This window comes from Oncorhynchus mykiss, chromosome 10, assembly GCF_057628025.1.
Source record: "Oncorhynchus mykiss isolate SJ-2025 chromosome 10, ASM5762802v1, whole genome shotgun sequence".
Lineage (NCBI taxonomy): Eukaryota > Metazoa > Chordata > Actinopteri > Salmoniformes > Salmonidae > Oncorhynchus > Oncorhynchus mykiss.
Window position 1 is genome coordinate 82,957,951 of NC_143031.1, and position 27,350 is coordinate 82,985,300.

Sequence of the window (27,350 nt, forward strand, 5' to 3'; positions counted from 1 at the left end):
CTCATTCTACTGAAACAATGGATAGACGACATGTTCTCATTCTACTGAAACAATGGCTAGACGACATGTTCTCATTCTACTGAAACAATGGATAGACGACATGTTCTCATTCTACTGAAACAATGGATAGACGACATGATCTCATTCTACTGAAACAATGGCTAGACGACATGATCTCATTCTACTGAAACAATGGCTAGACGACATGTTCTCATTCTACTGAAACAATGGATAGACGACATGTTCTCATTCTACTGAAACAATGGCTAGACGACATGTTCTCATTCTACTGAAACAATGGATAGACGACATGTTCTCATTCTACTGAAACAATGGATAGACGACATGATCTCATTCTCCTGAAACAATGGCTAGACGACATGATCTCATTCTACTGAAACAATGGATAGATGACATGTTCTCATTCTACTGAAACAATGGATATACATGTTCTCATTCTACTGAAACAATGGATATACATGTTCTCATTCTACTGAAACAATGGATAGACATGTTCTTATTCTACTGAAACAATGGATAGACATGTTCTCATTCTACTGAAACAATGGATAGACATGTTCTTATTCTACTGAAACAGTGGATAGACATGTTCTCATTCTACTGAAACAATGGATAGACGACATGTTCTTATTCTACTGAAACAATGGATAGACGACATGTTCTTATTCTACTGAAACAATGGACAGACATGTTCTCATTCTACTGAAACAATGGATAGACGACATGTTCTCATTCTACTGAAACAATGGATAGACGACATGTTCTCATTCTACTGAAACAATGGATAGACATGTTCTTATTCTACTGAAACAGTGGATAGACATGTTCTCATTCTACTGAAACAATGGATAGACATGTTCTCATTCTACTGAAACAATGGATAGACATGTTCTCATTCTACTGAAACAATGGATAGACGACATGTTCTTATTCTACTGAAACAATGGATAGACATGTTCTCATTCTACTGAAACAATGGATAGACGACAGGTTCTCATTCTACTGAAACAATGGCTAGACGACATGTTCTCATTCTACTGAAACAATGGATAAACGACATGTTCTTATTCTACTGAAACAATGGATAGACGACATGTTCTCATTCTACTGAAACAATGGATAGACGACATGTTCTCATTCTACTGAAACAATGGATAGACGACATGTTCTCATTCTACTGAAACAATGGCTAGACGACATGTTCTTATTCTACTGAAACAATGGATAGACGACATGTTCTCATTCTACTGAAACAATGGATAGACATGTTCTCATTCTACTGAAACAATGGATAGACGACATGTTCTTATTCTACTGAAACAATGGATAGACGACATGTTCTCATTCTACTGAAACAATGGCTAGACATGTTCTTATTCTACTGAAACAATGGATAGACGACATGTTCTCATTCTACTGAAACAATGGATAGACGACATGTTCTCATTCTACTGAAACAATGGATAGACGACATGTTCTCATTCTACTGAAACAATGGATAGACGACATGTTCTCATTCTACTGAAACAATGGATAGACAACATGTTCTCATTCTACTGAAACAATGGATAGACGACATGTTCTTATTCTACTGAAACAATGGATAGACGACATGTTCTCATTCTACTGAAACAATGGATAGACGACATGTTCTTATTCTACTGAAACAATGGATAGACGACATGTTCTCATTCTACTGAAACAATGGATAGACGACATGTTCTTATTCTACTGAAACAATGGATAGACGACATGTTCTCATTCTACTGAAACAATGGATAGACGACATGTTCTTATTCTACTGAAACAATGGATAGACATGTTCTCATTCTACTGAAACAATGGATAGACATGTTCTCATTCTACTGAAACAATGGATAGACATGTTCTTATTCTACTGAAACAATGGATAGACGACATGTTCTTATTCTACTGAAACAATGGATAGACGACATGTTCTTATTCTACTGAAACATTGGATAGACATGTTCTCATTCTACTGAAACAATGGATAGACATGTTCTCATTCTACTGAAACAATGGATAGACATGTTCTTATTCTACTGAAACAATGGATAGACGACATGTTCTCATTCTACTGAAACATTGGATAGACATGTTCTCATTCTACTGAAACAATGGATAGACATGTTCTCATTCTACTGAAACAATGGATCGACATGTTCTCATTCTACTGAAACAATGGATAGACGACATGTTCTAATTCTACTGAAACAATGGATAGACATGTTCTTATTCTACTGAAACAATGGATAGACGACATGTTCTTATTCTACTGAAACAATGGATAGACGACATGTTCTCATTCTACTGAAACAATGGCTAGACGACATGTTCTCATTCTACTGAAACAATGGCTAGACATGTTCTCATTCTACTGAAACAATAGATAGCCGACATGTTCTCATTCTACTGAAACAATGGATAGACATGTTCTCATTCTACTGAAACAATGGCTAGACGACATGTTCTCATTCTACTGAAACAATGGATAGACATGTTCTCATTCTACTGAAACAATGGATAGACGACATGTTCTCATTCTACTGAAACAATGGCTAGACGACATGTTCTCATTCTACTGAAACAATGGATAGACATGTTCTCATTCTACTGAAACAATGGCTAGACGACATGTTCTTATTCTACTGAAACAATGGATAGACGACATGTTCTCATTCTACTGAAACAATGGATAGACGACATGTTCTCATTCTACTGAAACAATGGCTAGACGACATGTTCTAATTCTACTGAAACAATGGATAGACGACATGATCTCATTCTACTGAAACAATGGATAGACGACATGTTCTCATTCTACTGAAACAATGGCTAGACGACATGTTCTCATTATACTGAAACAATTGATAGACATGTTCTTATTCTACTGAAACAATGGATAGACGACATGTTCTCATTCTACTGAAACAATGGCTAGACAACATGTTCTCATTCTACTGAAACAATGGATAGACGACATGTTCTCATTCTACTGAAACAATGGCTAGACGACATGTTCTCATTCTACTGAAACAATGGATAGACGACATGTTCTCATTCTACTGAAACAATGGATAGACGACATGATCTCATTCTCCTGAAACAATGGCTAGACGACATGATCTCATTCTACTGAAACAATGGATAGATGACATGTTCTCATTCTACTGAAACAATGGATATACATGTTCTCATTCTACTGAAACAATGGATATACATGTTCTCATTCTACTGAAACAATGGATAGACATGTTCTTATTCTACTGAAACAATGGATAGACATGTTCTCATTCTACTGAAACAATGGATAGACATGTTCTTATTCTACTGAAACAGTGGATAGACATGTTCTCATTCTACTGAAACAATGGATAGACGACATGTTCTTATTCTACTGAAACAATGGATAGACGACATGTTCTTATTCTACTGAAACAATGGACAGACATGTTCTCATTCTACTGAAACAATGGATAGACGACATGTTCTCATTCTACTGAAACAATGGATAGACGACATGTTCTCATTCTACTGAAACAATGGATAGACATGTTCTTATTCTACTGAAACAGTGGATAGACATGTTCTCATTCTACTGAAACAATGGATAGACATGTTCTCATTCTACTGAAACAATGGATAGACATGTTCTCATTCTACTGAAACAATGGATAGACGACATGTTCTTATTCTACTGAAACAATGGATAGACATGTTCTCATTCTACTGAAACAATGGATAGACGACAGGTTCTCATTCTACTGAAACAATGGCTAGACGACATGTTCTCATTCTACTGAAACAATGGATAAACGACATGTTCTTATTCTACTGAAACAATGGATAGACGACATGTTCTCATTCTACTGAAACAATGGATAGACGACATGTTCTCATTCTACTGAAACAATGGATAGACGACATGTTCTCATTCTACTGAAACAATGGCTAGACGACATGTTCTTATTCTACTGAAACAATGGATAGACGACATGTTCTCATTCTACTGAAACAATGGATAGACATGTTCTCATTCTACTGAAACAATGGATAGACGACATGTTCTTATTCTACTGAAACAATGGATAGACGACATGTTCTCATTCTACTGAAACAATGGCTAGACATGTTCTTATTCTACTGAAACAATGGATAGACGACATGTTCTCATTCTACTGAAACAATGGATAGACGACATGTTCTCATTCTACTGAAACAATGGATAGACGACATGTTCTCATTCTACTGAAACAATGGATAGACGACATGTTCTCATTCTACTGAAACAATGGATAGACGACATGTTCTCATTCTACTGAAACAATGGATAGACATGTTCTCATTCTACTGAAACAATGGATAGACGACATGTTCTTATTCTACTGAAACAATGGATAGACGACATGTTCTCATTCTACTGAAACAATGGATAGACGACATGTTCTTATTCTACTGAAACAATGGATAGACATGTTCTCATTCTACTGAAACAATGGATAGACATGTTCTCATTCTACTGAAACAATGGATAGACATGTTCTTATTCTACTGAAACAATGGATAGACGACATGTTCTTATTCTACTGAAACAATGGATAGACGACATGTTCTTATTCTACTGAAACATTGGATAGACATGTTCTCATTCTACTGAAACAATGGATAGACATGTTCTCATTCTACTGAAACAATGGATAGACATGTTCTTATTCTACTGAAACAATGGATAGACGACATGTTCTCATTCTACTGAAACATTGGATAGACATGTTCTCATTCTACTGAAACAATGGATAGACATGTTCTCATTCTACTGAAACAATGGATCGACATGTTCTCATTCTACTGAAACAATGGATAGACGACATGTTCTAATTCTACTGAAACAATGGATAGACATGTTCTTATTCTACTGAAACAATGGATAGACGACATGTTCTTATTCTACTGAAACAATGGATAGACGACATGTTCTCATTCTACTGAAACAATGGCTAGACGACATGTTCTCATTCTACTGAAACAATGGCTAGACATGTTCTCATTCTACTGAAACAATAGATAGCCGACATGTTCTCATTCTACTGAAACAATGGATAGACATGTTCTCATTCTACTGAAACAATGGCTAGACGACATGTTCTCATTCTACTGAAACAATGGATAGACATGTTCTCATTCTACTGAAACAATGGATAGACGACATGTTCTCATTCTACTGAAACAATGGCTAGACGACATGTTCTCATTCTACTGAAACAATGGATAGACATGTTCTCATTCTACTGAAACAATGGCTAGACGACATGTTCTTATTCTACTGAAACAATGGATAGACGACATGTTCTCATTCTACTGAAACAATGGATAGACGACATGTTCTCATTCTACTGAAACAATGGCTAGACGACATGTTCTAATTCTACTGAAACAATGGATAGACGACATGATCTCATTCTACTGAAACAATGGATAGACGACATGTTCTCATTCTACTGAAACAATGGCTAGACGACATGTTCTCATTATACTGAAACAATTGATAGACATGTTCTTATTCTACTGAAACAATGGATAGACGACATGTTCTCATTCTACTGAAACAATGGCTAGACAACATGTTCTCATTCTACTGAAACAATTGATAGACATGTTCTTATTCTACTGAAACAATGGATAGACGACATGTTCTCATTCTACTGAAACAATGGATAGACATGTTCTTATTCTACTGAAACAATGGATAGACGACATGTTCTCATTCTACTGAAACAATGGCTAGACGACATGTTCTCATTCTACTGAAACAATGGCTAGACATGTTCTTATTCTACTGAAACAATGGATAGACATGTTCTTATTCTACTGAAACAATGGATAGACGACATGTTCTCATTCTACTGAAACAATGGCTAGACGACATGTTCTCATTCTACTGAAACAATGGCTAGACATGTTCTTATTCTACTGAAACAATGGCTAGACATGTTCTTATTCTACTGAAACAATGGCTAGACATGTTCTCATTCTACTGAAACAATGGATAGACGACATGTTCTCATTCTACTGAAACAATGGATAGACGACATGTTCTCATTCTACTGAAACAATGGATAGACGACATGTTCTCATTCTACTGAAACATTGGATAGACGACATGTTCTCATTCTACTGAAACAATGGATAGACGACATGTTCTCATTCTACTGAAACAATGGATAGACGACATGTTCTCATTCTACTGAAACAATGGCTAGACGACATGTTCTAATTCTACTGAAACAATGGATAGACGACATGTTCTCATTCTACTGAAACAATGGATAGACGACATATTCTCATTCTACTGAAACAATGGCTAGACGACATGTTCTCATTCTACTGAAACAATGGCTAGACATGTTCTTATTCTACTGAAACAATGGCTAGACATGTTCTTATTCTACTGAAACAATGGCTAGACATGTTCTCATTCTACTGAAACAATGGATAGACGACATGTTCTCATTCTACTGAAACAATGGATAGACGACATGTTCTCATTCTACTGAAACAATGGATAGACGACATGTTCTCATTCTACTGAAACATTGGATAGACGACATGTTCTCATTCTACTGAAACAATGGATAGACGACATGTTCTCATTCTACTGAAACAATGGATAGACGACATGTTCTCATTCTACTGAAACAATGGCTAGACGACATGTTCTAATTCTACTGAAACAATGGATAGACGACATGTTCTCATTCTACTGAAACAATGGATAGACGACATATTCTCATTCTACTGAAACAATGGCTAGACGACATGTTCTCATTCTACTGAAACAATGGCTAGACGACATGTTCTCATTCTACTGAAACAATGGCTAGACATGTTCTTATTCTACTGAAACAATGGATAGACATGTTCTTATTCTACTGAAACAATGGATAGACGACATGTTCTCATTCTACTGAAACAATGGCTAGACGACATGTTCTCATTCTACTGAAACAATGGACAGACATGTTCTCATTCTACTGAAACAATGGATAGACATGTTCTCATTCTACTGAAACAATGGATAGACGACATGTTCTCATTCTACTGAAACAATGGATAGACGACATGTTCTCATTCTACTGAAACAATGGATAGACGACATATTCTCATTCTACTGAAACAATGGCTAGACGACATGTTCTCATTCTACTGAAACAATGGATAGACGACATGTTCTCATTCTACTGAAACAATGGCTAGACGACATGTTCTAATTCTACTGAAACAATGGATAGACGACATGTTCTCATTCTACTGAAACAATGGATAGACGACATGTTCTAATTCTACTGAAACAATGGCTAGACGACATGTTCTAATTCTACTGAAACAATGGATAGACGACATGTTCTCATTCTACTGAAACAATGGACAGACATGTTCTCATTCTACTGAAACAATGGATATAAATGTTCTTATTCTACTGAAACAATGGATAGACATGTTCTCATTCTACTGAAACAATGGATAGACGACATGTTCTCATTCTACTGAAACAATGGACAGACATGTTCTTATTCTACTGAAACAATGGCTAGACATGTTCTTATTCTACTGAAACAATGGATAGACGACATGTTCTCATTCTACTGGAACAATGGATAGACATGTTCTCATTCTACTGAAACAATGGATAGACATGTTCTCATTCTACTGAAACAATGGATAGACGACATGTTCTCATTCTACTGAAACAATGGATAGACATGTTCTCATTCTACTGAAACAATGGATAGACATGTTCTTATTCTACTGAAACAATGGATAGACGACATGTTCTCATTCTACTGAAACAATGGACAGACATGTTCTCATTCTACTGAAACAATGGATAGACGACATGTTCTTATTCTATTGAAACAATGGACAGACATGTTCTCATTCTACTGAAACAATGGATAGATGACATGTTCTCATTCTACTGAAACAATGGATAGACATGTTCTCATTCTACTGAAACAATGGACAGACATGTTCTCATTCTACTGAAACAATGGATATAAATGTTCTTATTCTACTGAAACAATGGATAGACATGTTCTCATTCTACTGAAACAATGGCTAGACATGTTCTCATTCTACTGAAACAATGGATAGACGACATGTTCTCATTCTACTGAAACAATGGCTAGACATGTTCTCATTCTACTGAAACAATGGATAGACATGTTCTAATTCTACTGAGACTGTACCTGTGGATTGATGGAGGTAGAACAGGGAATGTTCAGTCTGAAGAAACTATATAGTTTGAAGGACTGCTCTGGTCTGGAGATGAGAATCCTTGAAGACCCGTGAGACTTCTCCTGTAGTTCCACCGCCTGTGAAACGCGGCACGGAATACCCAGCCAGTCAATGTACAGTCTTATTCAAACATTATTCAGAAAACTGGCAACACACTCAACTTAATGAGTCTCAACATAAGCTGCACCAGTGGTTAGTTAAGGTCATCTCTATAATAATGGTCCCTCACCTGTATTTGGCCAGGGTTCCATGGGAACAGGTACAGGCGAGAAATTAATGTTTCCCCTTTCACTGTCAGATAGAGCATCAGCTCACAGTGGACATCTACGTTCCAAGACAGTAATCTCAGTATCAGAGCGATAGGTGAGAACTTGGGATGGAGAATCTTAACATGGAATCTGGTAACCTCATGCACTTCTTCTAAAGACACTCCATGTTCCTCTGCATGAAGAATCTTCATCTCATTCCTCAGGGAAGGGTTGGTCCCTGAACAACACAATACAAAGGAGACAGGAAGACAAATATTGTATTATTCATCCAACTAAAACACAAAGAATATGCAGTACCAGATCACAGTAAACTCAAACTCCCAGAATAGTTAATTCATTAATTCAGGAAGTAAAACTCAGTTACATAGAAATGTCTTTCTGAACACTATTTCTATATGGTTTTACCTAAACAGACAAAGTGTGGCAGATGAACTTCCTCCAGTTCACCTAACTCCATAGTGATGTCCAGCAATGGACCACCTTGTGCGTACTGCATGTCTTTCAGAAGTTGACTGTAGGGTTCCCAGTTCCTGAAGTGATACTTCAGAATGACATCTCTCTCACACAGCCAGCGGAGCCCAGACACTGTGCACTCATAACTCCCTTTGGGTGTCCTGTGTCTGAGAGCAACAACAAGATGTGGGAGAGAAGGTCAATGGTCAAATGGAGAGGTTGGATTAGAAGACTATTCCCAAAGGTAATGGGGAAATACACTAGCAGGTGGAATGAAATGTTAAAAGTAGTTATTTTACCTGAACATTGTCACTCCCTGGACAGTGGAAGTCAAGGGTTCAATCTGAAGCCAGTGTGTGGAGTCCTGAACAAGGACAAGCATGTCAGTAATACATATGGGGCCTGTTTCCTGGACACAGATTGAGTCTAGTGCTGGACTCAATGGAAGTTTCAATAGAAAGTTCTTTAAGGTCCAGGACTAGACTTAATCTGTGTCTGGGAAACTGGCCCATTAACCAAAGTAACTCATCTAATGTATTTATTCAATGTTACATGAAATGCTGGTTATTTATCAATTAAACTGTATTGACAAAATATGACACCAGCTAAAATCCTGCATGACTACAAGCAGAACACAGGACTGCCTATATCCCAGTATGAATGCTTGGTCAGTACACACCTGGCTTTGAGACTGTGTTTATATTACTAAAGCAGAACACAGGACTGTCTATATCCCAGTATGAATGGTTGGTCAGTACACACCTGGCTTTGAGACTGTGTTTATATTACTAAAGCAGAACACAGGATTGTCTATATCCCAGTATGAATGGTTGGTCAGTACACACCTGGCTTTGAGACTGTGTTTATATTACTAAAGCAGAACACAGGATTGTCTATATCCCAGTATGAATGGTTGGTCACTACACACCTGGCTTTGAGACTGTGTTTATATTACTAAAGCAGAACACAGGACTGTCTATTTCCCAGTATGAATGGTTGGTCAGTACACACCTGGCTTTGAGACTGTGTTTATATTACTAAAGCAGAACACAGGATTGTCTATATCCCAGTATGAATGGTTGGTCAGTACACACCTGGCTTTGAGACTGTGTTTATATTACTAAAGCAGAACACAGGACTGTCTATATCCCAGTATGAATGGTTGGTCAGTACACACCTGGCGTTGAGACTGTGTTAATATTACTAAAGCAGAACACAGGACTGTCTATATCCCAGTATGAATGGTTGGTCAGTACACACCTGGCTTTGAGACTGTGTTTATATTACTAAAGCAGAACACAGGATTGTCTATATCCCAGTATGAATGGTTGGTCACTACACACCTGGCTTTGAGACTGTGTTTATATTACTAAAGCAGAACACAGGATTGTCTATATCCCAGTATGAATGGTTGGTCACTACACACCTGGCTTTGAGACTGTGTTTATATTATTAAAGCAGAACACAGGACTGTCTATATCCCAGTATGAATGGTTGGTCAGTACACACCTGGCTTTGAGACTGTGTTTATATTACTAAAGCAGAACACAGGATTGTCTATATCCCAGTATGAATGGTTGGTCAGTACACACCTGGCTTTGAGACTGTGTTTATATTACTAAAGCAGAACACAGGACTGTCTATTTCCCAGTATGAATGGTTGGTCAGTACACACCTGGCTTTGAGACTGTGTTTATATTACTAAAGCAGAACACAGGACTGTCTATATCCCAGTATGAATGGTTGGTCACTACACACCTGGCTTTGAGACTGTGTTTATATTACTAAAGCAGAACACAGGACTGTCTATTTCCCAGTATGAATGGTTGGTCAGTACACACCTGGCTTTGAGACTGTGTTTATATTACTAAAGCAGAACACAGGATTGTCTATATCCCAGTATGAATGGTTGGTCACTACACACCTGGCTTTGAGACTGTGTTTATATTACTAAAGCAGAACACAGGACTGTCTATATCCCAGTATGAATGGTTGGTCACTACACACCTGGCTTTGAGACTGTGTTTATATTACTAAAGCAGAACACAAGACTGTCTATATCCCAGTATGAATGGTTGGTCACTACACACCTGGCTTTGAAACTGTGCCGGACTCTTGCTGTTTTCAACCCTCTAGAGACAGCAGGAGCGGTAGAGATACTCTGAATGATCGGCTATGAAAAGCCAACTGACATTTACTCCTGAGGTGCTGACCTGTTGCACCCTCGACATCCACTGTGATTATTATTATTATTATTTGACCCTGCTGGTCATTTATGAACATTTGAACATCTTGGCCATGTTCTGTTATAATGCACAGCCAGAAGAGGACTGGCCACCCCTCATAGCCTGGTTCCTCTCTAGGTTTCTTCCTAGGTTCTGGCCTTTCTACGGAGTTTTTCCTAGCCACCGTGCTTCTACACCTGCATTGCTTGCTGTTTGGGGTTTTAGGCTGGGTTTCTGTATAGCACTTTGAGATATCAGCTGATGTAAGAAGGGTTTTACAAATACATTTGATGTATAAGTAAGAACTGAGATTATGACTTACCTCAACATGGTCACAAGTCTTACAGCTCTGAGGAATCACTGAAGTCAAAAGTAGTTCATTAAAATGGACAATCTTATTGTAATAAACATGAATCTAAGTTAGCAACAGTCTCAGAATGTACACTCATTATATTAACATACCCTAATCTGACATTAGTGTTATATTAATGAATGGTTGTGGAAGCAGGAAACATCGTTCTGGTCCATGTTTTATAGATGTTGGGGGCCTGATTTCTGGTAGATCCTAGGATGAGAGCTTATTGGTAGAGTCAGATAAATTATGTTGTACGAGCAGCACCACAGATATTGTGATGAGCAAGATGCCCGACTTCTCTCTCACACAGTCACACACAGTATCTGTCCATGTGCGTGGGTCTTCTTCACTCTCTTACAACGTGGTAACCACGGGACCAAAACAGTGGTCTAGCCTTGCGCTCCAAAGCACTTAGTTGTTGCAGAAATTCACCCACTATTACCAGCCTTTCTTAAAGTATGGGTCGCGACGTGTCAGAGTAAATGTATAATTATTTAATTAATTACTGGAATTGATTCGGCCAAGTGCATCGGCGCTCTCTGCCTTTTAGCAGCGATCTGTGCTCAGTTTGGCAGCTGGGTGAGTAGGAGAGGGAGATGCCCGTGTGCTTCGCGGTTAACCGGATATATGTTTTTCTGCGGTTTTCTTAAACATCACTCCGCGACACATCGTTCAGCAGCGGATGAGGCCCTGTTAGCCACTGACCTGTTATTCCCACTCAACATCACTCACCGCTGTCATCAAATGGACTCATACCAGCCACAAGTTCAGAATGAGCTCCAATTGTCATAAAACGCAAATACATGGATGAGTTTCTCTCTCTTTCATACAAACTTTGAGAAATAACGAAGAGCACCCCACTGTCTGTTTTGTGCGGGGAATTTGCGTTTGTTTTGAGAGACTCATTACTAACAAATTAATTAAAAACGACACGTCCTGACCAAACATCCGCAACATGATGGTAAACCCATTGACTTCCTTCAGAACAAGGCAGAATACTTCAGGAAACAGTGCGACGGTGGAAAACTAAGTCACCTAGCAAGGCATTGTTGTCATTTTTACAACCGGTGATGATAAGCAGAAATAAGGGAGTACTAACTCTCATAGTAGAAGATGTGCGTTTCTCTTTCAAACAATCCCCTGGCCTTGTACACAGCTAATAGCTAAAATTAGCCAAAGCAAGCTAACTAGTTACGGATGGTGCAACCCTTAGTAACAGTACAGATTAATATAAAAAATGATCAGGCCTACTGTACATCTTACTGTAGAAATTATTGTTTTAAACTAGTCTTGGTTGGAACTGTTGCTGTTCAAATACAAGTAATAATTTGTATTCTGAACTGGAATAAACTGATTTGAAAGGAAGATTATTTTTTTGAGGCAAACAGTCATCGACAGCAGGAAGCGGTCTCCTGCCTGACTGAGGAAACAGTAGAGGTTCTGGTCCAGTTTGGCTCCACATACCTACGTGGTGAGTCAGGGTTCTGAACTCTGACATACTTAAAAACACAAGTACAGAAACAGTCTCAAGGTTGAGTATGACCTCAGTGTTGCACTGTTAAACACGGAGCCCAGAACAGACCTGCTTGTTGAAAACATCAACAAGACACACACCTCTCATTAGGACTGTGTGTGTGTTTTCTAGTCTACACCTGTGTGATGTGTGATCAATCAGTTTATTCCGGTTCAGAATGAAAATGATTTATTGTATTTTAGCAGCAAACAGTACCAACCTAGACAGATATGTAAGAGTGTTTTAAATGGGGGAAAATGAACATTAAAATATATTTATATGGGTATTTCATTGAATTGTTATTTGTTTTAGGTGTAACGGATGTGAAACGGCTAGCTTAGTTAGCAGTGTGCGCTAAATAGCGTTTCAATCAGTGACGTCACTTGCTCTGAGACCTTGAAGTAGTAGTTCCCCTTGCTCTGCAAGGGCCGCGGCTTTTGTGGAGCGATGGGTAACGATGCTTCGAGGGTGACTGTCGATGTGTGCAGAAGGTCCCTGGTTCGCGCCCAGGTATGGGCGAGGGGACCGTCTAAAGTTATACTGTTACATAGGCATAAGGGCAATGAAATGTACCGATATTTACGTATAGTTGCATATTTTCCTAAACTTGGGTCCCAGGAAAAACACAATCTATAATTTGGGTCCCAGGCTGAAAAAGAACCCCTGCACTATGTTGTTTACATTGTGCATCTATGTCATATCGCTGACTCTACCTTTAAGTTTGTTTTGACCAAATAGATCATGATTGTGCTCCTTGTCTGGGACTCAAGTATAATGAACGCTTTAATCATATTTTGATGTAAAAACAATTATCAGTTAACTCACATTTCTCAGGTCCAGGCTTGATACAACTCTCTCCACCATGGTCTCTGGTGTTCTCAGGTCCAGGCTTGATACAACTCTCTCCACCATGGTCTCTGGTGTCCTCAGGTCCAGGCTTGATACAACTCTCTCCACCATGGTCTCTGGTGTCCTCAGGTCCAGGCTTGATACAACCCTCTCCACCATGGTCTCTGGTTTTCTCAGGTCCAGGCTTGATACAACTCTCTCCACCGTGGTCTCTGGTGTCCTCAGGTCCAGGTTTGATCCAACTCTCTCCACCATGGTCTCTAGTGTTGGTAAAGCAGAAGGATAGACTGTGAATAAACTAAATACAACTTATAAAGGCTTTATATAGCATACATACAGTCTTCATAAGCAATACAAAGTATGTATAAAGGGTGACAGAACAGCTCCCTATGTAGGGTGCATTGTCAAATGTGACATAACATACTATGTCAACTTCAAAATGTGGTCCTGTGTAGCTCAGTTCAAAGAGCACGGTGCTTGAAATGTCAGGGTTGTGGGTTCGACTCCCACCGAGGAAGAGCATATGCTAAATTATGTAAATGTAACATATGTCAACTTTGATAAAAGCAATACTGATGGTGAGATTGCTTATCTTGATGAAAGCCCCTAGAGATGTGAAGTCACCAGGTATCATGAGATACACACACACACACACACACACACCCCCCCCCCCCCCCCTCAAAACACTGCACTGCGCTTCTGACACAAAATTGAGACCTACACGTGAGTTTGACTGACATTACAGTGAGGCTGTCCTATTCAATAGGTTCTGATGCCCTCTAGTGGTTATAGTGAGACTGACATTACAGTGAGGCTGTTCACTGTATGGGATTCTCTACTTTCTCTGTTCTGATCATTCACTGTATGGAATTCTCTACTTGACATTGTCTCTGCTCATTCAATGTATGGGATTCTCTACTTTACATAGTCTCTGTTCTACTCATTCACTGCCCAGAGAACAGACCACTCTGGTGATTTCAGTGATGAATGTTAAAAAATGAAAGTTAGATCTCAATCCATGTCTACAAGATCACATACTGATAGTATTCTACAGAACCCAATATACACTACCGGTCAAAAGATTTAGAACATCTACTCACTATTTTTTTACTATTTTCTACATTGTAGAATAATAGTGAAGACATCAAAACTATGAAATAACACATATGGAATCATGTAGTAACCAAAAAAGTGTTGAACAAATCAAAAAATATTTTATATTTGAGATTCTTCAAATAGCCACCCTTTGCCTTGATGACAGCTTTGCACACTCTTGGCATTCTCTCGGCACTGCATCTCAGTGCTAGAGGCATCACTACAGACCCTGGTTCGATTCCAGGCTGTATCACAACCGGCCGTGATTGGGAGTCCCATAGTACAGTGTACAATTGGCAGTCAAATAAGAATTTGTTCTTAACTGACTTGCCTAGTTAAATAAACACACACATATACATACATATACATATATATATATATATATATATATATATATATATATATATATATATATATATATACATACACATACATACATACATACATACACACATATACATGCATAAATTATCTATGGGATTATAATGGATGACAGAACCCTGTGAGTTTGTATTCTGAATTTCATGGTCGCACATTGAGATTCATGGTTACAAGTACGATTCCTCTTCGCTACTTCCTGAGATTTGATTGATGGAACAATCCAGCCAATGGTTGCAACAATATGTGGCTGTGGTTTTGGCTGATTGGTCAGGAGTAAAAAAAGGTCCTAACCACAAAGCAACTGAAACCATTTTTACAGAAATCTCTTTCTATTAACTTACTAAACTGTTTACAAGTTTACGAATCTCTTGGTTTTGTGACACTGACAGAACTCTGAGCGTGCACAGATAAAACATCTGCAAGTGTATTTTTGATTCACAGCAGAATATTCATACTAGTAAATGGGCCTGTAATAATTCTGAAAATAAATTATTCTTGCAAATCGTATTGAGCGTATTCAACTGTCAAGTTATACGTTTGCGACGACCATTATTCAATTTTACACGACAAGGTCTCCCGAGTGGCGCAGTGGTTTAGAGATTCTGGGTTCGAGTCCAGGCCCGGTCTCAGCCGGCCACAACCCGGGAGACTCATGGGGCGGCGCACAATTGGCTCAGCGTCGTCCAGGTTAGGGAGGGTTTGGCCGGCAAGGATGTCCGTGTCCCATTGCGCACTAGCAACTCCTGCGGCGGGGCAGGTGCAGTGCACGCTGACACGGTCGCCAGGTGTACGGTGTTTCCTCCGACATGTTGGTGTCAAAAAGCAGTGCGGCTTGGCTGGGTTGTGATTTCGGAGGACGCACGACTCTCGGCCTTCGCCTCTCCAGAGTCTGTGGGGGAGTTGCAGCGATGAGACAAGACTGTAACTACCAATTAGATACCACGAAAAAGGGGTGAAAAACAACAACACAACATGATACAAGATTGTGAAATTTAATTACAGATTTGTGAATTGTACTTGCAACCACGAATCTCAATGTGTGACGACAAACTCACAGGGTTTTGTCATCATGGAAATATGTGGGATTGGATAGAAACCTAGCCTGTTACCAGTTGGATAGAAACCTAGCCTGTTACCAGTTGGATAGAAACCTAGCCTGTTACCAGTTGGATAGAAACCTAGCTTGTTACCAGTTGGATAGAAACCTAGCTGTTACCAGTTGGATAGAAACCTAGCTTGTTACCAGTTGGATAGAAACCTAGCTTGTTACCAGTTGGATAGAAACCTAGCCTGTTACCAGTTGGATAGAAACCTAGCTTGTTACCAGTTGGATAGAAACCTAGCTTGTTACCAGTTGGATAGAAACCTAGTTTGTTACCAGTTGGATAGAAACCTAGCTTGTTATACCAGTTGGATAGAAACCTAGCTTGTTACCAGTTGGATAGAAACCTAGATTGTTACCAGTTGGATATAAACCTAGATTGTTACCAGTTGGATAGAAACCTAGCTTGTTACCAGTTGGATAGATTGTTACCAGTTGGATAGAAACCTAGCCTGTTACCAGTTGGATAGAAACCTAGCCTGTTACCAGTTGGATAGAAACCTAGCTTGTTACCAGTTGGATATAAACCTAGCTTGTTACCAGTTGGATAGAAACCTAGCCTGTTACCAGTTGGATAGAAACCTAGCCTGTTAGCAGTTGGATAAAAACCTAGCTTGTTACCAGTTGGATAGAAACCTAGCTTGTTACCAGTTGGATAGAAACCTAGCCTGTTACCAGTTGGACAGAAACCTAGCTTGTTACCAGTTGGATAGAAACCTAGCCTGTTACCAGTTGAATAGAAACCTAGCCTGTTACCAGTTGGATAGAAACCTAGCCTGTTACCAGTTGGATAGAAACCTAGCCTGTTACCATACCAGTTGGATAGAAACCTAGCCTGTTACCATACCAGTTGGATAGAAACCTAGCCTGTTACCAGTTGGATAGAAACCTAGCTTGTTACCAGTCGGATAGAAACCTAACCTGTTACCAGTTGGATAGAAACCTAGCTTGTTACCAGTTGGATAGAAACCTAGCCTGTTACCAGTTGGATAAAAACCCAGCTTGTTACCAGTTGGATAGAAACCTAGCCTGTTACCAGTTGGATAGAAACCTAGCTTGTTACAAGTTGGATAGAAACCTAGCCTGTTACCAGTTGGATAGAAACCTAGCTTGTTACCAGTTGGATAGAAAACTAGCCTGTTACCAGTTGGATAGAAACCTAGCCTGTTACCAGTTGGATAGAAACCTAGCCTGTTACCATACCAGTTGGATAGAAACCTAGCCTGTTAACAGATGGATAGAAACCTAGCCTGTTACCAGTTGGATAGAAACCTAGCCTGTTACCAGTTGGATAGAAACCTAGCCTGTTACCAGTTGGATAGAAACCTAGCCTGTTACCAGTTGGATAGAAACCTAGCTTGTTACCAGTTGGATAGAAACCTAGCCTGTTACCAGTTGGATAGAAACCTAGCCTGTTACCAGTTGGATAGAAACCTAGCCTGTTACCAGTTGGATAGAAACCTAGCCTGTTACCAGTTGGATGGTAACCTAGCCTGTTACCAGTTGGATAGATTGTTACCAGTTGGATAGAAACATAGCTTGTTACCAGTTGGATAGAAACCTAGCCTGTTACCAGTTGGATAGAAACCTAGCCTGTTACCAGTTGGATAGAAACCTAGCTTGTTACCAGTTGGATGGTAACCTAGCCTGTTACCAGTTGGATAGAAACCTAGCCTGTTACCAGTTGGATAGAAACATAGCCTGTTACCAGTTGGATAGAAACCTAGCTTGTTACCAGTTGGACAGAAACCTAGCTTGTTACCAGTTGGATAGAAACCTAGCCTGTTACCAGTTGAATAGAAACCTAGCCTGTTACCAGTTGGATAGAAACCTAGCCTGTTACCAGTTGGATAGAAACCTAGCCTGTTACCATACCAGTTGGATAGAAACCTAGCCTGTTCCCATACCAGTTGGATAGAAACCTAGCCTGTTACCAGTTGGATAGAAACCTAGCTTGTTACCAGTCGGATAGAAACCTAACCTGTTACCAGTTGGATAGAAACCTAGCTTGTTACCAGTTGGATAGAAACCTAGCCTGTTACCAGTTGGATAAAAACCTAGCTTGTTACCAGTTGGATAGAAACCTAGCCTGTTACCAGTTGGATAGAAACCTAGCTTGTTACAAGTTGGATAGAAACCTAGCCTGTTACCAGTTGGATAGAAACCTAGCTTGTTACCAGTTGGATAGAAACCTAGCCTGTTACCAGTTGGATAGAAACCTAGCCTGTTACCAGTTGGATAGAAACCTAGCCTGTTACCATACCAGTTGGATAGAAACCTAGCCTGTTAACAGATGGATAGAAACCTAGCCTGTTACCAGTTGGATAGAAACCTAGCCTGTTACCAGTTGGATAGAAACCTAGCCTGTTACCAGTTGGATAGAAACCTAGCCTGTTACCAGTTGGATAGAAACCTAGCTTGTTACCAGTTGGATAGAAACCTAGCCTGTTACCAGTTGGATAGAAACCTAGCCTGTTACCAGTTGGATAGAAACCTAGCCTGTTACCAGTTGGATAGAAACCTAGCCTGTTACCAGTTGGATGGTAACCTAGCCTGTTACCAGTTGGATAGATTGTTACCAGTTGGATAGAAACATAGCTTGTTACCAGTTGGATAGAAACCTAGCCTGTTACCAGTTGGATAGAAACCTAGCCTGTTACCAGTTGGATAGAAACCTAGCTTGTTACCAGTTGGATGGTAACCTAGCCTGTTACCAGTTGGATAGAAACCTAGCCTGTTACCAGTTGGATAGAAACATAGCCTGTTACCAGTTGGATAGAAACCTAGCTTGTTACCAGTTGGATGGTAACCTAGCCTGTTACCAGTTGGATGGTAACCTAGCCTGTTACCAGTTGGATAGATTGTTACCAGTTGGATAGAAACATAGCTTGTTACCAGTTGGATAGAAACCTAGCCTGTTACCAGTTGGATAGAAACCTAGCCTGTTACCAGTTGGATAGAAACCTAGCTTGTTACCAGTTGGATAGAAACCTAGCTTGTTACCAGTTGGATAGAAACCTAGCCTGTTACCAGTTGGATAGAAACCTAGCCTGTTACCAGTTGGATAGAAACCTAGCCTGTTACCAGTTGGATAGAAACCTAGCCTGTTAACAGATGGATGGTAACCTTGCCTGTTACCAGTTGGATAGAAACCTAGCCTGTTACCAGTTGGATAGAAACCTAGCCTGTTACCAGTTGGATAGAAACCTAGCCTGTTAACAGATGGATGGTAACCTTGCCTGTTACCAGTTGGATAGAAACCTAGCCTGTTACCAGTTGGATAGAAACCTTGCCTGTTACCAGTTGGATAGAAACCTAGCCTGTTACCAGTTGGATAGAAACCTAGCTTGTTACCAGTTGGATAGAAACCTAGCTTGTGTTTGCAGTTGGTCCTATGATTTTTTTACTTAATGATATAGGCCTACATGTTATGTAATTTGGAAACACTTCCCTTCAAATTAGTTGTATATCTTTAAAATAACTATATTTACAATTTCTCTCTTACCTCTTAGAACTGGTGTCTTGAGGCAGACTCTTTTTAGTGGGTGTGGCCCCTTCCTCTCGGTCAGAATACTTCCTCTTAGAGGCAGTGCCTCTCTTCTCGCTCTCCCCAGAGAGACTCATTTCAGAGGCAGTGGTCCCCTCCTCTCTCTCCCCACAGAGACTCATCAGCTATCTGGATTTGGGTGAATGAGAAATGGGGAGGCTTGGGCAAGTTGCTATTGGGAGGGGTGCAGGGCTGTGGACCTGGGTTGGGGTAGCCAGGTGGAAAGCATGGCCAGCCGTAGAAAAATGCTTTTTGACATTCTCAATTATCACGGATTTATCGGTGGTGACAGTGTTTCCTAGCCTCAGTGCAGTGGCCAGCTGGGAGGAGGTGCTCTTATTCTCCATAGACTTTAGTGTCCCAGAACTTTTTGGAGTTTGTGCTACAGGATGCAAATTTCTGTTTGAAAAAGCTAGCCTTTGCTTTCCTAACTGCCTGTGTGTATTGGTTCCTAACTTCCCTGAAAAGTTGCATATCGCGGGGGCTATTCGATGCTAATGCAGAATGCCACAGGATGTTTTTGTGCTGGTCAAGAGCAGTCAGGTCTGGATTGAACCAAGGGCTATATCTGTTCCTGGTTCTACATTTTTTTGAATGGGGCATGCTTATTTAAGATGGTGAGGAAAACACTTTTAAGGAATAACCAGGCATCCTCTACTGACATAATGAGATCAATATCCTTCCAGAATACCCGGGCCAGGTCGATTAGAAAGGCCTGCTCGCTGAAGTGTTCTAGGGAGCGTTTGACAGTGATGAGGGGTGGTCGTTTGACCGCAGACCCATTACGGATGCAGGCAATGAGGCACCGACAGAGATGGCCGCCTCGCTTCTCTTCTCGTTCCTAGGAAACTATGCAGTATTTTTTTATTTTTTGATGTGTTATTTCTTACATTGTTACCCCAGGTAATCTTAGGTTTTTATCACACACAGTCGGGAGGAACTATTGGATATAAGAGCAACGTCAACTCACCATCATTACGACCAGGAATATGACTTTCCAAAAGCGGATCTTGTGTTTTGACCACTACCCAGGACAATGGATCGGATCCCAGCCAACGTCGCCGTAAAAGGGGCAGACGGAGCGGTCTTCTGGTCAGGCTCCGGAGACAGGCACATCGCGCACCACTCCCTAGCATTCTTCTCGCCAATGTCCAGTCTCTTGACAACAAGGTAGATGAAATCCGTGGGGAGCCTTCCAGAGAGACACGGAAACATGGCTCACTCGAGATACACTATCGGAGTCGGTACAGCCAGCTGGTTTCTTCATGCATTGCGCTGACAGAAACAAGCATCTTTCTGGTAAGAAGAAGGGCGGGGGTGTATGCCTTATATGATTAACAAGATGTGGTGTGATCATAACAACATACAGGAACTCAAGTCCTTCTGTTCACCTGACTTAGAATTCCTCACAATCAAATGCCAACCGCATTATCTACCTACAGAATTCCCGTTGATCATAAACACAGCCGCATATATCCCCCCCAAGCAGATGGCCCTGAACGAACTTCATTTGACTCTATGTAAACTGGAAACCACATATCCTGAGGCTGCATTTATTGTAGCTGTGTATTTTAACAAGGCTAATCTGAAAACAAGGCTCCCTAAATTCTACAGTGGTAGGCTTGATTACCAACAACGACGAGACGGCCTACAAGGAGGAGGTGAGGGCCCTCGGAGTGTGGTGTCAGGAAAATAACCTCACACTCAACGTCAACAAAACAAAGGAGATGATCTTGGACTTCAGGAAACAGCAGAGGGAGCATCCCCCTATCCACATCGACGGGACAGTAGAACGTTTTAAGTTCCTCAGCGTACACATCACGGACAAACTGAAATGGTCCAACCACACAGGTGTATCATAGGGCCATTATCTCAGGTGTATCATAGGGCCATTATCTCATCATTATCTCAGGTGTATCATAGGACCATCATCACATCATTGATTGTGGATTTCAGGAAACAGCAGAGGGAACACCCCCCTATCCACATCGATGGAACAGTAGTGGAGAGGGTAGTACGTTTTAAGTTCCTCGGCGTACACATCACAGACAAACTGAATTGGTCCACCCACACAGACAGCATCGTGAAGAAGGCGCAGCAGCGCCTCTTCAACCTCAGGAGGCTGAAGAAATTTGGCTTGTCACCAAAAAACACTCACAAACTTCTACAGATGCACAATCGAGAGCATCCTGTCAGGCTGTATCACCGCCTGGTACAGCAACTGCTCCGCCCATAACCGTAAGGCTCTCCAGAGGTTAGGGAGGTCTGCACAACGCATCACCGGGGGCAAACTACCTGCCCTCCAGGACACCTACACCACCCGATGTCACAGGAAGGCCAAAAAGATCATCAAGGACAACAACCACCCAAGCCACTGCCTGTTCACCCCACTATCATCCAGAAGGCGAGGTCAGGACAGGTGCATCAAAGCTGGGACCGAGAGACTGAAAAACAGCTTCTATTTCAAGGCCATCAGACTGTTAAACAGCCATCCCGAACATTGAGTGGCTGCTCTCAACATACTGACTCAACTCCAGCCACTTTAATAATGGAAAAATTGATGTGATAAATGTATCACTCGACACTTTAAACAATGCCACTTATATAAGTTTACATACCCTACATTACTCATCTCATATGTATATACTGTACTCTATACCATCTACTGCATCTTATTTATGCCATTCTATACCATCACTCATTCATATATTTTTTTTATGTACATATTCTTATTTATTCCTTTACACTTGTGTGTGTAAGGTAATTGTTGTGAAATTGTTAGGTTAGATTACTCGTCCGTGAGAGACTTGTTTCTGGAAAGGTGGATTTTTAAAAGTAGAAGCTCAAATAGTTTGGTCACAAACCTGGATAGTTTGGCAGAACTCTGCAGGCTAACTCCGCCCCTTTGGCAGTTATATTTTTGTCGGGAAATAGTTAGGGAAGGAAATTTCAGGCTTGGCTGGGTTGTGATTACGGAGAACGCACGACTCTCGGGATTCGCTTCTCCGGAGTCCGTACGGGAGATACAGCGATGAGACAAGACTAACTACCAATTGGATGCAACGAAATTGGGGAGAGAAAACAATTGGTGCATTTTTACATTTTATTTAAATAAATTATGATCAAGATCATGTGCAGCCAATCGCCCATACCCTACCTCATAGCCCCATACCCTACCTCATAGCCCTGTAGCCTATAATATAACATCATCAATATGAATCAGCATCAATGTAAGGAAGCCTAAACATATCATTATTGAAAGTTGAAATCAGTAATGTAATAATATAAGAATTGTGCGGATGTCTTACATGTCTTACACCCTACACCCTAAATCACCTTTCTCTGTGATGGCCTAACTTCTCCAAAAACACGTCTCTACATAACATTGTATAAGAAAGCTTACAAACCTCAGAAACATGTTTTCTTCGGCCGATGGTGTCCATTTATTCATCTACTTCCTTATAAATGTACTTCCTGTTTCAACACAGTGGGCGGGTTTAACACGTATAAGTTTATTTTATATATATTTATGTCATGTAAAGTCTCCATACACTTCATGTAAGTATTCAGCCCATATAATGTGATTTTCTGGTAAAAGTGGATTTATATTTTATTTCAGGATTTGATTGAGTGAGGTTTTGCAGTGCTACCAGGAGAGGGCAGAGTGACAACCAGGTTTGGCAGGAGGACACTAGACGGTAATTTCTCTGTTGTTGTGGTAACATGATAGGATGGGTTGTTGGTTGGGAATAGATAATAGAGCCACGGTCGGACACTTCAGAATACAGGAATGGTTGGAGGAGTCAGCCGGGAGTGGATAGCTGTATCGGCCACTGTTGGATGGCTCAGCAGTAGCTGCATACTAGAGTCATGTTCGGAAAATAGAGGCGTGGTGGAATGTACCAGTCAGCTACGCTCTCAGTCTGTCAGCGACCGTGCAAGACCGTGCATCTCCCGTAACTATTATTTATAAAATTGTCAAAGCTTGAAGATGGTTCGGTTATTTCCATCCCAGGCCGAAACCGTATCTATGTATGCTCATGTGTACAATGCGCTTTGATTAATTAAAACAGAAACATACCAACCAGAATATAGTCATGTCTTTATTTTCACATTACAAAATTATATATCCTCGGTCATGGACAGAATATACATTTAAGAAAGCAGAGTATGACAATATGAAACAGCACAAGTCTTATCTGTAGTCAATTTCCATGGGCTTTCCCTACATGAACTTGGCGCCTCTCCAGCTCTCGAGATTCATTGTTGGTTAGGAATAGATAACAGAGCCACGGTTGGACACTTCAGAATACAGCCATGGTTGGAGGAGTCAGCCGGGAGTGGATAGCTGTATCGGCCACTGTTGGATAGCTCAGCCGTAGCTGCATACTAGAGTCATGTTCGGAAAATAGAGGCGTGGTGGGATGTGCCAGTCAGCTATGATTGGATAGCTAAGATAGCTCCGCCCCGTTCATAGTCCCAGAACCAAAACGCTCTCAGTCTGTCAGCGACGGTGTAAGAGTGAACATCTCCCATGACTGTTTTTTCTAAACTTGTCAAAGCTTGAAATCTGTTCATTCATTTCCATCCCAGCCCGAAACCGTATCTGCAGAACAGCACTTTTTTTTAGGAGCTTTGATATTCTTATATTGTTACGGTACTTTTTGATACTGTTTGTAAGTATCCATGTTATGCACTGAATTTGTAATTGTATTTGAATGTGAAATTAAACTAAAAAAATATTTTTCAAAAAAATATGTAAAAAAATCTATGTATGCTTATGTGTACAAGGTGGTGCTTTGTTGAATAAAACGGAAACAAACCAACCAGAATATAATAAAAAAATGTATTTAATTTCACATTTCAATAGTATATCACACTGCATACTAGAGTCATGTTCGGAAAAAATAATAATAATAAAAATAAAAACTGAGAAACAACCTCGGTTGGAAAAAACGGCCTCGGTTGGATATAACGGCCTCGTTCGGATATAACGCGCCGGCTGGATAAAACGACCTCGGTTGGATGAAACCGTGGATGTAAGTGAATGGAAATACAAGTCACTATATAACCAGCACTACTCACTGACACTGCGCTGTAAAACGAAACCAGAAGGGAGCTGCCAACCGTCATCATCAGAAGAACAAATCAGCCAGAAACACTCCGATTGACTGCTGCTGAGGCTTGAACACTGCCAGAGAGAACTGCGTTGATTATGAAGGGGAAAGGTGTAATGACTGTTTTCCTACTTGCACTTGTTGCAAAATCTTCCGTGTCTCTTCCGATCACTATAACCGTGATTTTGAATCACCCAGTTACACCGCCCTGCTCTGGATCATGCCATGGTGGCAGAAATAAGACGGGAAGGAAAGATCCATAGAATAAATGGAACATTCTGCCATCACTCCGTGGATCCAAGACCAAGAAAACACATCCCCTCAGGAAAAAACACTGGCATGTCACGCTCTGCTCTGCCGTCGCTGCCAGCCACCAGCATGACTGACTGTGCTCTACATTCTCAGTGTCTCGGTCTGACAAGACTCCCCACTCGACAGTGCTCTAGTAGGCTACAATCATCTCTCAATATCTATAATAACACTTATTAGGAAGGCTATCCGAATGAATTAGGATCCGAAATGGCAAGTCAGGTCAGTCACTAGAAAACCAAGCTGTATTGGATAGAAAATGGTAGAGTAAATTAACCTTACCGGACGAAGCATACTACCAATCTACAGGCGAAATGTATGTCTCCCTTTTGTAAGTGAATGGAAATACAAGTCACTATAAAACCAGCACTGTGTCTCTATTCACTGACACTGAGCTGTCCGAAGAAACCAGAAGGGAGCGGCCAACCATCATCATCAGAAGAACAAATCAGCCAGAAACACTCCGATTGACTGCTGCTGAGGCTTGAACACTGCCAGAGAGAACTGCGATGATTATGAAGGGGAAAGGTGTAATGACTGTTTTCCTACTTGCACTTGTTGCAAAATCCTCCGTGTCTCTTCCCATCACTATAACAGTGATGTTGAATCACCCAGTTACACCGCCCTGCTCTGGATCATGCCATGGTGGCAGAAATAAGACGGGAAGGAAAGATCCATAGAATAAATGGAACATTCTGCCATCACTCCGTGGATCCAAGACCAAGAAAACACATCCAATCAGGAAAAAACACTGCCATGTCACGCTCTGCTCTGTCGTCGCTGCCAGCCACCAGCAAGACTGACACACACTTCATCGGCGTCTCTCTACTGGCACCGTGCGATAGTCTCGGCTCCCATTGAGAACTTCACCCCTTACACACCAGCATAGCTGAGGGGGGAGAGAGACTCGGAAGAAATGCTGAGCTCCGCTGCAGCCCAGCCCATTGAAAATCCTACGAGGCCGCCTACAATTGACACGCTACATTGCATCAACCAATGGTTGTGTGCCATGTCACTGACAATAATAAAATACATCTTTCATGCAGAACTCTCCGTTTTCAGTCTTTCAAATAATATGTTTAGATATTAGGAGGTTGTATGTTTGTATTATCACAGCACTATAATAAAAGGGGGTCCTCAGAATCCATTGTGAGACTAAAAACGTCATAAGTCTCGTCACTAACAACGACGATACAGCCTATAGACAGACAAGAAGCGCAGTGTCTAACAGCGATGTGCAGCGGAAACAACCTGGAGCTGAACACAACGAAAATAAAGGATATAATAGAGGATTTTAGAACTGTTTTATTTGTTCCGTGTGACTGTTATACTGTCTACCTCTGTGTGCTATGTAGACCTACTGACCTATGTGAGAGAGCTCCAAATAATAATTCCAATATATTACTTTTAATAGGTACTTGCAAATGGCAATTATACTACTTGAATAAAATTGATTAAACTACTTGAATACAATTTAGAAAAGCTTCGGATTGAGTTTGGAACTGTCATATAATTTCTGTAGCACAGAAATATAGCGATAGTAAAATATAGCGTAATGAAACAGGCAGGGAGCAGGACTCGAACCCTCGACCTTCTAGCCCGAAGTCTAGCGCGCTATCGACTGTGCCCCAAAAGCATACTCAAGCAGAGAGTCGCTATCCACGCTTATAAACCCAGGCTCGTTACACTATATGATGATATTGTGTACGACCGATGGTATTATGATATGATATGTTAGTTGGATTAGTCTGCTGGTTTGAAGCTCAAAAAGCGGCTTCACTCCGAGGAGATGCTGTAG

General features: G+C 40.6%; 1 protein-coding gene across 12 annotated transcripts in view; it reads right to left on the reverse strand.

Annotated features, from left to right (window-relative positions):
• Nucleotides 1-26,178, reverse strand: part of LOC110512945 (NACHT, LRR and PYD domains-containing protein 1 homolog) — a 30,000-nt gene extending 3,822 nt beyond the window's left edge. For 5 of the 12 annotated variants that reach the window (XM_090188149.1, XM_090188156.1, XM_090188148.1 and 2 more), the window contains exons 1-7: nt 23,534-23,607; nt 13,978-14,261; nt 11,607-11,644; nt 9,359-9,423; nt 9,012-9,226; nt 8,567-8,823; nt 8,289-8,414 (exon numbers count right to left, since the gene is read on the reverse strand). In XM_090188149.1, coding sequence (XP_090044275.1) covers nt 8,289-8,414; nt 8,567-8,823; nt 9,012-9,226; nt 9,359-9,423; nt 11,607-11,644; nt 13,978-14,261; nt 23,534-23,577 — 1,029 coding nt within the window. In that variant the 5' untranslated portion in view covers nt 23,578-23,607. Of the gene's footprint in view, nt 1-8,288; nt 8,415-8,566; nt 8,824-9,011; nt 9,227-9,358; nt 9,424-11,606; nt 11,645-13,977; nt 14,262-20,084; nt 20,256-23,533; nt 23,608-26,101 lie in introns of those variants that run through there. The other 7 variants (XM_090188154.1, XM_090188147.1, XM_090188152.1 and 4 more) reach the window with 3 other exon arrangements.
• Between the last annotated feature and the right edge of the window lie 1,172 nt (nt 26,179-27,350).